The sequence below is a fragment of the Sprattus sprattus genome (genome assembly GCF_963457725.1).
Source record: "Sprattus sprattus genome assembly, chromosome: 4".
NCBI classification, from domain to species: Eukaryota; Metazoa; Chordata; class Actinopteri; order Clupeiformes; family Clupeidae; genus Sprattus; species Sprattus sprattus.
The window spans coordinates 5,669,099-5,682,906 of record NC_137923.1 but is presented as its reverse complement, the minus strand read 5'-3'; the positions used below and the strand labels follow the sequence as shown (position 1 = coordinate 5,682,906).

Below are 13,808 nucleotides of genomic sequence, written 5' to 3'. Positions count from 1 at the left end.
CGAACCTCTGTCAATGTACGAGAAACACACCACTGTCTGTCTTGGCAAATGACTGGGAAACAAAAGTGTGTGGGGATCACTCAATCAAAAGACCTAAGACACATATTTTAGACTTTTAAGTGTGCATAATTATCAACCCAGATTAAAGAAAACTCACAACGGGAAGACAAAAAAAAATGTTTCTGTGTGTTATTAGATCTGTATACAGTATATCTTGACTGAGGTTGGATGAAGATTTGATGAAACATGTAACATTTAACACAGCCTTATATTAACAACATGTATCCGTTTTGTACTCAAAAGTTGAATAAAACTTATAGTTTTAAGCAATTCTAATCAGCAGATGTTAAAAAGGCTTGTGGTCTGTTCCATAAGCCATGACCATTTTTTCAGTGTATCGAATCCAGGTCACACAATACTGACATAATTAAGTCACACTTAAATTTCAAACGAATATTGTCCTGAGGACAGCCCTTTGTTTTTCTCCATAATTCTATAACTTAAAGGTTATTATGGAACTTGCTGTGTTTTTTGTAGGTGATTTTTTTTTTTTTTTCATTTCATTCACAGAAGTCTAAGAAATACATGCCACTCAAATGGCACATGTGAGAGTGACGGAGAGAAATCCTTCAGTATCACCACCAGATGGAGGGATTGACCACCGTGGTTCGATGGTAAAGCCCCTGCAAATAAATCCACCTAGTACTTTAGCTATTTGTGTGATTTAAAGATCTGGTCGTAAAACGGGGTTTATGCTGTGTGTTTTTGTTTTCCACATAGTGCCATCCATAGACTTCATTGGAATAAATGCATTACTCATGAAGAGCACTGTACAAACATAACTGACAATCATGAATTAACAGTATTTCATTTTTTCCCTTTATTTTTGTATCAGAGTTAAAAAGTAAGCTGTGGTCTACAATTGCACAACAGGCTTCAGTTTTTACATAACAGTATAACATATAGAAGCCAAAATGTGTAACATTGGGAGCTTGTTTAAGAGGTGACATTTTGAATGTTCAGCGCTGGAAAGTAAAAGTGGTGTGTTCATGAATAATTTGTGATATGCATTTATGTCAGCTGGCTAACTTAAGGGCCTTTGTGCTGCACCAAAGGATATTTTGTATCTGTTTACAGGCATATCTGCCCAGAAATATTGATTACATTGCCACATAGATCTCATAGCTCTAATTCAGACTTATGCTGACTTTACATCATCAGACCTTAATCAGCGACTTGGCTGAGTGTCTATTCAGTGCTCCTAGAATGTATCTTCGTATACAAAATGCACTACTATATTTTGATACTTTCTGGCAGCGATATGTTATTTCCTATCTTGATACGATTCTGATTTTTAGTGTATCACTGATATTAGTAGCTAATGTCCTTCGTTAAAAAAATAGACTTTGTACTATAAATTAATGTTTTGTCTGTGTTTAAGCCCTTGAGAATATAACTATTTTGCAAAAATGAACGGGGTGGTCAGGCCAACAGCCCAACACTATTGCGTACATGTCGTGTATTAAAAGAAACTTTTGGTGGCTGAACAGAAGGGGGCGATATAACACTATGAAACTATTTTTGAGCACTGTTGGCCATTGAGGAACAAACATGAGCTTCATATCTCCCTACGTTCAATTACATACATTTTATTTCTTGAAGTTGAAGTTTTGTATTTTATTATAAACAATTTTAGTGCATGTTCCCCATATTTGGATTAAGCAAGTATAGGCCTACTCAAACCTATTAGCGCACCGGGTGAAAAATCAAGAATTGGCTCGATCGGAAAAAAATACTTAATTATCACAAAGCCACCCAATCAGCTGTCTTACGTAATTCATGTTCATAGAATTGCTAGATGTATTATCTACCGACATATAAGTATTAAATAATAGTATGCCTCTATAAAATGTATTGGATTACCTGCAAATTCGTGGATGCCGAACAATAACTGGCATAGGCTACTGTGTTATTCCAAATAGGACTAGGCTTCATGATTTGAAGAATGTATTTGTTTTGCAACAGCATGGTTGCATGAATGCTCGACACTGATTTCAGACATTATTTAAAAGACCGTCGTGAATGATGCCCTTGTTATTTCTGTAACACGTTGTTCCAATATGTATGCGCTAGGAGTAGGCCTATAGCCAGCACGGGATGAAACGTGCTCATATATTTTATACAGAAAAACATTTCATATTTTGTAGTCTACCAATTCATTTTTGTCTTCACTCTTCATCTATAACTAAATCTGCTGGAAATCTATTTATTGGTTTGTTTTCTTTTATTTGACTTGCAGCGTAAGTATTAAGAGTGATGTAGTTGCCGTTACAATTACACCTTACTAATTGAAATAGAAACATTGAAATGGGGTTGAACTCGTTACACCCCGCGATGGACTGAAACCCATGGGATTTTGGCAGTCATCTTTTGATGACAAGGCCAATTTCATTTGTATGTATTCATTCAACTTATGATGTTTCAGACTGAACTTGAAGAATATCTTGAATGACAAAGGTATCAATGGTTCAAGGGATAGCCAAGTCCATTTGATCAGTTATTTAAAATGTTCATTTTCATAAAGGCAGGACATTGTAAAGGCAAAATTACGGCCTACACTAAAAACCTGCAGAAAGATGATCGATGACACAATCCATTTAGAATATATATTTTATTGATATATACTGTACATGAATTCATTCTTGAAACATTGAAATCTAACATAAGTGCAGTTATTAATTCATTTAAACTTTGTGTATTTGTTATACAAATGAAAATAAAACTTAACATAAAATTGAAACCATGGTAATTGTCATCGCCTTCATTTGACATTAAAACAGGCGGTTGCTTAATGACCTAAGCATACAGCCATTTTACAGGCTTTGGCGGCGTGATTTGATTGTGCACAGGTCGCTTTTTTGTCTTTTTTTTTTTGCTTGTGCGTGAATGAGGCAAACTCCGATATCTTCATGGCAGAAGCAAAAGTGTGTCATCATAGTTCGTGCTTTTATTTCCTTCCTATTCTCTAGAAAACTGATCTTACAAGACCATATTCTCAATTATAAATCTGTTCCTTTTCTGTTTGAATATTCCCAGAATGGGATGGGTCGTTATTTTTTACAATACTGTTATGCATTGTTTTAACTTAAGAGATATGTCAACGCAGTGTGGAATCTAGTGTCCATAGCCGGCATGGTTCTTGGAATCTGTGGTGGCTTGTTGGCGCTTACATTACACATGGCTTGACATCTTGGCACACACCTTGATGATGATGATGTAGTTGGTGGTAGTAAGATCCACTGGCAGTGGGATGAAACGATGTGATGCCATTAAAGTTCAACACAAAATCCTTCCTGTCACACACGGGCGAAGAATGACTTTGATATCGAGGTATTCCCACTGCAATTAAACAGAGCAAATCAGACATTTAGGTTAATTTAATAAAAAAGACAAGATGAATATATTCTTCTAATTCAGTTTTTGTGCGTTGTGATGAAAACAAACAAAAAAGTGTGTGTGTGTGTAGCCCATGTTTACTATGTTGTGTTGCTGTTTATATTATAATTTATATTATAAGTAAGGCTACATCAGATTCACACGAAAGGTGTGAATAACTATTTCTAGACATGACAACGTTTAGGCCGCAAGACAACTCAAATGAGCAGACTCAAAATGTGTGCCAAATTTGAGCCAATTTGAATGTTATTTAAAGATATTTGTATTTGTCGGATTCTCAGACATTACAGCATACTATCCACTAATACCATGTAACTACTTTATGCACATGGAAATTACTCCAGATGTGATGGTTCAATGCGCGGTGTGTTTTGTTTCACGCTACAACATAGAACATTACCGGAGCCCGCTTTTTAAAACAACATCACTGGTGATTGACAGCTCTTATTGGGCATTGAGCGAGCCACGTAGAAGGCCCCAATTCAGTCGAGTGCTTGTGTTCTGAATAGTTAAAATACACGTTAAGTTTAACAAGGCTTACGACCCCCTCGGGGTACCCCCGGCCTGAAAATCTTCCTCAGCTAGAGTAGGGTGTTGGTTTTCATAACCAGTCCTCTGTCAGAGACGACCCTGTTTTCTTAACCTGCTTGATCCTGAACTTAAGAATTACGGTAGTTGAGCTACACCGTTCTGAAAAAAAAAACTGTGATGCAGCAAAATATTTTCATATTGAGCCATGATGGCGGAGAATTACTGTTCCACCAAAGCCTCCCAGAAGGCAGATTAATTCCCAACGGACTATGCATTCAAATCTTGAGAAATGTCAGTAGAATTAGAATAAACTATATTACATTGATTTTAACGTGGAGACCTAAAAGTGTTCATACGTTGTTATTATGATATGAACATTAAACGTGTAACTTGCTAACTGAAGTTTGAGTGTAGGCCTAACCAGATTTTAGCTGTAGTCGGTTATTTTTAGCATTAAGCTTTTATGAATAAAATCTAAAACTTCTAATGGAAGACACACTCTGACCACATAACCTATTATGTATTTCTATTTAATATTTCCAAAAGCTGGATTTGTGCAAACAAGGTCTAGGCCTACTCTAAATATTAGGCTATCATGTTTCAAGACGCAGGTTGATTTATTACTTTTCAAGAAATTATTAGCATTGATGCACAATGTGTTTTTACAATATATCTTTTATTTAGGCCTATATGATAATGGATAATTGTGAATGTATATGTAATGGAGGCCTATGCGAACCGCTATTTCTGTCTCTATCTCTCTCGTTTTACGTGTGTTAAAGAAATGCCACAGCAACCTTTTAATGGAATTACAATAAATTGCATGAATATTACCTGAAATATCCGAGGAGTCCCTGCCGTTGTGGTGAAGGTAGCTCTGCTCGATGGAATACGGCGACATACTCGAATGTAAACCGGAGGAGGTCGGGCTGCTTGAAGCAAGTGGTTGCTGCTTGATGTAGGGAGACACACTGGAAGAGGCCCAGTGTGCCGAAGCTGCATACGGAGAATGACACTCCAATGAGCTGGTCATCGTAGGGGGTGAGTGTAGGGGACTGCTGCTGCTATCGGGACCGTAGTCACCGTTAGACGTAACTTGACAAGCCGCCATGTAGGTGGATCCAGGGCTAGGCGACATGTGAGGCACATGGTGGCCCGCGCTCAGCCCGTCGTATCCCCCCGGCACACCAGGCACAGCATTAGTCATCATGTCCAAATTGTAACCGTTGGCGTGACAAGCCAAGGATGCAGAGGGCGACTGGAAATCGAAGTTTTGAGGCAACATCGATGTACCGAAGCCGATGCCGTTCATCATCCGGTACATTGGTTTAAGGGCTTGGCATTTCCTACGAAATCCTCGCGGTCTGCGGCGAAAAGACCCTTCTTCGAACATAAACTCACTGCCAGGATCTATTGTCCAGTAATGCCCTTTGCCTGGTCTTCCAAGACCCTTGGGCAATTTAATGAAACATTCATTGAGAGAGAGATTGTGTCTAACTGAATTCTTCCAGCCCTGGTAGGATCCCCTAAAGAATGGGAACCGTGCCTGAAGGAATTGGTATATCTCACTAAGTGTCAACCTCTTAGTGGGAGAACTCTGAATCGCCATTACAATCAGGGCGATATAAGAATACGGCGGTTTTTCGGGGCGCCTCATGCCTGAGTTTGCTTTCTTGCCCTTAGTGGTGGCCGATGATCCTGCGGTATCCAGCACCGTCTGTGCGCTCTGCAGCGTCGAATGCAGAGCACCGGACGCTGGGCTAGATCTCAGAGGCGGTGGGTCCAGCTGCTGTTGTGCGGTTTCAGTTGTCATCTCAGCGTTGTTTCCTTGAGCTTAGTCACAACGAACGACGAAAGTAACGATAAGACCGTTATAAAAGGGATCTGTTATCAACGACTTGCGGTTCCACCGTACAGACGAAAAGAATAAAGTCTCATTTACCCAAGTCGACTGAAGGAGTTTCTCTGAGGAGTCCGAAAGATAGCAAAGGGAGTTTCCAACTGTGCTAATTTGAGAGGTCAGTGCCCTGTGGAACTTTTATGCGCACTTATCCAAGACACCAGCTGTGTGTCGCCAGAGCAGCGGTTCTTCCGCAGTCTTTTGGTGGCCATCGCTAGTACTAATCCTTTAAGAGAAGGAAACGCAAAGCTCCTGGGCTCTGTTGCGCAGACCCACTCGGCCAAACAAAACGCGACCACCTATCAATTCGTAAATCTCTCTCTGCCCCCCAGATCACGTCTAAATCCCTCCAAGAAATCGCTGTCGACCAAAGAGACCCACCCCCTTCCACGTCTGGCCTCAGTCCAGCTATCTTTCTAGCGGGAGGTTCTGCTAAGAGTCCAAGCAGAGACCGTCTCCCCCCCCTGATATCTCTAATACACGCAATTACGCCATTTATCAAGCCTGATTTAGACATTCCAATCAACAGCGCCACACGCCAAACGCCTAAGGTAACACTTTCAAAACTCCCCTCTTATACTAACCATAAATCATGGCTAAAAAAAATGCTATAGTTTTATCATGAGGGAGTTTATATTTTGAATATGAACAGCCACAGCGTATAGATTCACGTAGTTATGGAGGCAAAGTATTTTGATGGCTTCGTTTTTTATTGGAATCTCATCACAGTTAGACAATGAGGAAAGATGAAACCTTGAAGATAACACTCATCTTTCCCGAAAGCATTCGGGGAGCAGGGCTTGCGAAAAATGTGTCCTTCCTTGTGTGTATACATGTGCTTGTACGGGTTGTTCTGGATAAATGACTTTGACATGAGTGGAAGCAGGCTTTTTCCATCAGGCGCTGCCTAGATACCACACACAGCGATCCAGTGTCAGTTTACCGTCTCCTGCCCGAATCGTATCCCCTGAGAGCTGGGCTAATTAATTGTAAAGAGAACACGTTAGTTAGACACGAGACCAAATATTCAGACCACATAACGTTTAATAATAATAACAACAACAACAATAATAATACTCAATTTGAAGAACGTTAAATGCAAAATAAAAAATGTTTTTTCTTTACAACAGTATTTTTCTGTGTTCAAATCATGACACCTGCATTAACATTAACATTTTTATAGTAATATATGTCAATCAAATTTTAAAATAGAGCCTTGAGGCTTTGAAATATTTTCATGGGAATTGTATGTTTAATAGAAGTTCACTGCGTATCTGCATGGACAACTGAATGAATGGTCTTGTAAATGCAAGTTTTAAAATGTAATAGTTCAACAGATACCATTACAGAGCATACATTTAAAGACTTAGACCAACGACAGCTACTAAAGACGGTCTCTCTACACTTAACCCAAAAAGGATGTGGAGATAAAAATCACGCTTCGTCATAACAATAAAGGTAAAGAACATAATCTCCCCAGAATTTCCTGCAACATCAAAACTAATATCCCCGCTGCGTTCAGGATGCACTGGCGGCTTAGAGGAAGCCTTGCTCGGTGCAGGAGAAAAATACTTGGAAGACTTTGAAATTTTCACCCCGTATGAGTAAGCCCATGTTGTCGGGATCACATTGTCATAACAAAACCCGCTAGATTTTTTTTGACTATTTTTGGAAAGCATTTTGCTAAAACTGGACACAATTGTGTAGACTGAGAGCGAATCCAAGCCTCTCATTCCCTCTCGAAGAGCTCGAGCATGCATTTTCGACAGTCTGTTGCCGAGCGTATCTCTGCAGGCACTCAAGGGAAGGATATTTGTTGCTCTAGACAGAAAATATAAATACTGAATATCTAAATATGTCTGTATCCGCTTGGAGGGAGCCTTGCAGAAAAAAAAACATAACAATGAACAGCGAGAGGCGCCTATGAATGACGTATTTCTGTTTCCACTGAAAGGTCTCTGGGCCCATTGACATGGTCAAATAATACAAAACCTCCAATATTAACAGGTCTAAGTGCTCCTTCCGAACTGCCGCAACCGTTTACATCATGTGAACAGTGAATGTAGGATTATTCGGTTATTTCATACCCCTTTTCAATTAAGGATTAACAAGCGAAAATAAAATACATTTGTTGTCCTTTTTAAGCATACTTTTGTAGAACAATGCCTAATTATGAAGACCTGTTTTTAGTTATTTCATTTTAGTCAGAACCTGAACAGGTAATGGCCTATGGGCCTATGCAGTATCTCCCTCTCCGTTGATAACTGCACCAGAAATGTAAAGGGTTTTTGTTTAACAAAATAACATGTAACATGGTTCTACACTTCAGTGTTCAAAATGCTCTACGGTCGGCACTGTGCACTGTGACCTGCAGGTTGCAGTATTGTCTATCCAGTTTCCTTTCTCTAACCTTGTGTAAACTCACCTGTCTGTGCACAGTTGGAATATCCAGATGGTAAGTGCATAAGATCAGATGCTTTCCCCTGAAGTGTAAACGAATGGGGCTTGTTTGAAGCTATCCTATGCAATTGAATCTGTGTGTCAAATGTGGAATCAGTATGTTCGTATTGATGCTATTGTCTGTCATTGTAAAGATATTTCCAGAACACATACATGAAATTATTTCGGATACATCCCACCACAAGCATGAGGTTGGTATAGGCTACACTTTATATTTCCACATCATTCAACACCATAATACTTTACCACATAGTCGTTTGTTTCTTATCTTTATCACACTCTTGTTATACATTTCGTTTATTTTCATTTAAATTCCACTTATAACCTTTGTTTTACAAATGATAAAATGTATACATAGCCTACATGAAATCCGTTATATGATTTAATTACCACTCCCTATTGAGCATGGCCTTTGCTGATATCAACCTGGAAAAAAAGGTCCAACTCCTTGATATATATTTTAACAAATGTAATGGTGAATATTCACATGTATTAACCTCAATATTCATCCTTCCCCCTGTCCACTGGAACTGTGCTATCACTTTGTACACTTCACCCAATGATATTGCCGTGCCAGCCCGGCGGCCTGACAACCTCACGTGTAACCGCTCGTTAACGACGGAAGCGTCATCATTGGTTCAGGACCCTGGAGAGCTCATGTCATTACCACCTCAAACATTTTGTTTTCTTAATCAAAACACCAGTCAAGTAGATTAATTTTTTAGAATAACCATTTTAGTACCATCTACTACCGTTATGGACTATTTATCTGAATTATTAAGCTGGGACGCGTTTCTTAACAGCACGTTACCTTCAGTGAGAGATACTTGCGTAATGTTGGCCTGTACCACTAATATACCTTAACTAAGTTCTCAAATAAAAAAAAATCTTTTACAGCCTCCATTTTTTATTTGAGGAGACTTATGCTGATTGCGATATAATATATATATAATATAGCCTACATGTATATGTTGCATAACATTTTGTGTTTCATTAAATACAATAAAAAACATCGGTATAAATTAATTAGCCGTTCATTTGTAATCCCTTGCCAATACAAATGTATGAGTAACCGGCCTCATTTGGGAACTCTTATGTGAATAAGTTGTATAGTATTTTTTGTCTTTTCTTTATGATCACATGCCCTCCGATCTTTGCCAGCATACTCACTTCACGCATGCTCAAGCCAACATTAATAACTATTATCGATTCAGCCTCTTAAGGTATACGTAGGTATGGGAACTCTTTATAGAGATTGTTTGGGAAACACCCGTAGAAAAATAAACGACTTCAGTAATGCAGGCCCTATACCTTTCGAGTCTTCGTTGAACGTTAAGAGACACTGCAACTGGGAAAATCACCCCTGAGTGGTTAAATCGAGAATCTTAACCTACATACTTTTTCATTAATGGCGCGCAATTAGTTGGGTAATCGTATTTTAATCTTTTTTAAATGGAAGCGAATGCTTTAGACTGTGGTTAAACATTGTTTCTATAGGCCTGCTGTGTAAAGCGGCCAAACTGTGATTGAGTCTTCGATTAATATAACGAATATTAAGACTCTGTTGTGTACTGGCTGCATCGTGGATAGCCTGAGTGTGTGTGTGTGTGTGTGTGTGTGTGTGTGTGTGTTTATTTGTGTGTGTGTGTGTGTGTGTGTGTCAGGAAAAGAGTATTGACATTGTGGTGCCCTATTGCTTGTAAAGCCAGTCTACCTCACCATGGTAGCTCACCACCTCACCACATATAAGTTCTTCAAGACATTAAAAATGAAATCTAAATTCGGAATTCTTAAGTGTTATATTCACAGTCCCTTTTTCTTATCTAACATTCAAATATAACAAGCTAATCTTTTAACTTTCTGAAGAATGTTTTCCATGTTAACAGGATCAAATGAGGACACACAGAGCCAATACGGATTTGAATCCCATTCAGTTTTAATAATGATAAAAAGGCATGTGTGGTTTTAAATGCATGTTTCAATGTAATATAAAATGCATTTATAGTTCTGTACACAATATATTTTTTTTCCAGTTTACAGGACTGAATCAGTTGATTCCATTTTTTCAACATAGGCCTATAAACCGTTTACCATCAAGACATATATTATCAACAGTTAACTTGTGTCTAACATGGATCAGCTGACGTGTGTGAATGATTATGAACAGGGACATTTACGGAGAGCTGGGGATGATGCAATTTGACCTTTGGTTCGCTCAGACACGTCAAAAATAAACTATTACAAAAATATACAGTAGTGTACGTGACAATTTGGCAAACCAACATAGGCCTACTGTATGTAAACATTAGATTCTTCGGACGTGAACAATAGTTAAATTATCATAATATGACATATGGCTATTCAATGGGTGCCGAAGCCTAGGCTATAGTCCATTTCATATGATGGAATACCGGTATTATTCCAGAAAACTGCTGTTATATTTAAAAAAAAAGAATGAAATGTAGACTATTTCTCATGTACAAATTAACGTTTAGTGCATTGACAGTGCTCTCAAAGTTCATATCTTGCGTTAAGACAGCAAGTAGTCAATTTTAAAAGGGTGATAAATGTCCGTCTTCGCCGTTGCTGGCACATGGACAAGGCGGGTTGTATGGGATATTGGCAAGTACTCTGTAGTCAAGTGGAGAGAAGAGGATATGTCTTTATGATGGTGCGCGCTTACGCCAATGTTGTCATATACTCCGCTGTACGCCCGCAGCACCTGCGCGGCACTGGAGTCAAACAAGAAAGACGGGGCATGGGGTAGCGCAACAGGTGGACTCCTCATGACGTAAGGCATCATGTGAGCTCGTCCAGACCATTTCATCCCAGCAGCAACTGACTGCTCATCCGTTTCCTGCGGGCAACGTTCCTCTCTCCTGAAAGGTTAACTGAGGATACTGTCTATGGCAAAGGAACTGGAGAACTTTGTGTTTGGGCTGGTTGTTGGAATGGTTGGATTTAGTGTCTCACTGACACTTTGATTCAGAACCTCCTCCTCCTTACCAGTTTTTTTGTTAATGCGCTTTCTCCTGCGTCGAAACACCCCATCGGCAAAGGTGTACTCGCTGTGCGGGTTCAACATCCAGTAATTGTCCTTGCCCCATGGTCTCGAGGGGTCCCGCAATACTTTCAAAAAGCAATCATTCAATGAAAGATTGTGACGAACCGAATTCCTCCAACCAGTGTAGCTACCCCTAAAAAACGGGAATTTTTTCATGAGGTAGTCATTAATCTCTGCCAAAGTCAGTCTACCCGAGCTCGACTCCCGAATAGCCATGGCAATCAGGGCGATGTAAGAATATGGAGGTTTAGGTCTTCGGGTGTATGGCTTGCCTTTTCCCTCGGCGCACGAAATAACAGGTGTCGGACTATGAGCCACACAGTCCCCATCCGAGCCCAGCTCCTCCTCCCCCGATAAGGGTGAAGGCACACTTCCCTCAGCATCGCTGCACATTTCAAGAGGTTTCCCGTCGTAATGTCCCCCGCAGAATACTTCCAGCTTCATTTTCTGCTTTTCCTCAATTCAAGTGTTCAGTAGGAGTTCTCAGAACAGTCTTTATGACAGAGAGGAACGGTTTCCAAACATCAATGGTTCAGTAGCAAGAGAGTTGTATCCCGTTCACAGGACAAGAAAGCACAGGAACTGAAGTCAGGATATCCTCAGCTATATATCGGAAAGCAACGAGGTCTTACCTGTGTAAGCGCGACAGCGCAGATTACCTCTGGAACGTTTTACCAGCTCTAATATAACACTTACCTCAGGACCAGCCCACGGGAGGCGTGGCTCTGTTAACCTCAAACAAGACCATAACTGCGACAAGTGCTTGTAAATAAATTAAACATCTAAAGCCATTAAACATTTCAGAGTCCTTATATGGATGTATACTTGCCATTACCAAATCGCATCAGGTAGAACTCAATTGACTTAGTTTGGTTTCGCGGTTCTTGCACTCTTTTTCAAAGCACGCTTCTGAACAGGGACTCACCTGAGACCGGTATAGTGTTAAGGTACGCCTCCACGGATTTTTGCGAGAGACAACCAGGTGGCGTTAGTTTACCATATATTCTTGTATTTACAAGTCATTGGTTGTAATGTAATGTGTATATGTTTGCATGTTTCAATTCATTGCGCTTACCGAAATCCCCAAAGTGTATTATTTTAAGTGGAGGTATTCATGCCCCAAAACACCTCTGTCCAGTTTGTTCGCAAACACAATCCTGCCCTGTTTTAAACTGACAGTACAATACAATTGTCTCATAGCATTGATATAACTGAACGATCTTAACAAATCGCCATATGTTAATACTAGCATTTATTTTTCTACTAGTTTCTACAGCCACGTAGGCTATATGTATAGTTGCGACTTAACGAGACCTGGTGGATTGCACACCTTTAAACCACTCTATCTTAAACACTTGCTCCAACACTCAACCACGATTCTTATCTCAGACAAATGTTTAGACAGTTAATGGTATGTTTGGTGCTCACAGTCTTGCTCACCTCACTGTGATTGAGAGCCAAAGACACACCAGAATGCACAAGTATGAATAAGCATTGTGATAAATGGCTGCTATTCAACACATTAATCTCTCTATTTAAACTTTACCTCCAACCAGGTCTGGTTTTCATACCATTCTTTGATTTGTAGTATGCAGGCAGGCGTGGCATACTCCTCGGATTATAAGGTTTCAGCCAGTACAGGCAGGAGGCATCCTGTGGAGGTTATGTATATTTTCTATATGTGGGTGGCTGAATGACAATGAAGCAGGTATTTGAAACAAAAACACCATTGCAATGTGCTGTAACACTTTGAAGTGTAGACAGGGCCATCATATGAAACAGCAGTGTCTTGGCTGCCAGGGAAGCTATGAAGTCACACTGATAACCACAAACAAAGACGTGTTATTTCTCGTTCTTTCTTTTCCTTTGGTCCAGCTTTGTCAAGAATGTCATTTTTGTCAAGTGTGTTTACATGTTTTGGGGTCTCCCCAGGTAAAAGGGGGGCAGGCAGTCTGTCTCGTTACATCAGTGTCTTGAGAAGAAGTACGTTTTTTTTTTTTTGTCTGTCTGAAATTATTATAAAACGACAGCGAGTGCAGTGAGTTTAACGTGAGATAATGCTAAGGTGCAACCAGTGAAGTAGAAAGGGAACATCTGGTACACTTCCACGATGGAACAGGTTTGTTGGAGATAAGCAGAGCTGGCAGGTAGGCCTGGTGCTGTTCAGTGTGTTCAGAGAGACCGGAGGGTCATACATGCACACATGGTTTATGTTATGAGTATTTGTTAAGTAAAGTAAATACAGAAGTGTTAAAGTAAATTACAACACAAGATCATAATTGCACAATTCCTCTTTGTTTTTGAAAGATATTGACCTACAAAACGGACTCAAAACTGAAACAAAACGCTCATATCCCTTCTCATTCAGATACCTATTCATTTATTTTTTGTTTAATG

General features: G+C 39.7%; 2 protein-coding genes across 2 annotated transcripts; both read right to left on the bottom strand.

Annotated features, from left to right (window-relative positions):
* Positions 1-3,226: 3,226 nt before the first annotated feature.
* Positions 3,227-5,800, bottom strand: foxf2a (forkhead box F2a; the record flags this gene model as incomplete). The annotated part of the gene is made up of 2 exons (XM_080837206.1): positions 3,227-3,399; positions 4,822-5,800. The coding sequence occupies 2 exons, from the start codon at positions 5,798-5,800 to the stop codon at positions 3,227-3,229; spliced, it is 1,152 nt and encodes a 383-aa protein (XP_080693332.1).
* A 5,077-nt stretch (positions 5,801-10,877) lies between these two features.
* On the bottom strand, positions 10,878-11,855 carry foxq1a (forkhead box Q1a; the record flags this gene model as incomplete). Its single annotated transcript, XM_080837208.1, is given in 2 exon segments — positions 10,878-11,234; positions 11,238-11,855. Coding segments are annotated over 2 exon segments (975 nt in total).
* Positions 11,856-13,808: the final 1,953 nt, after the last annotated feature.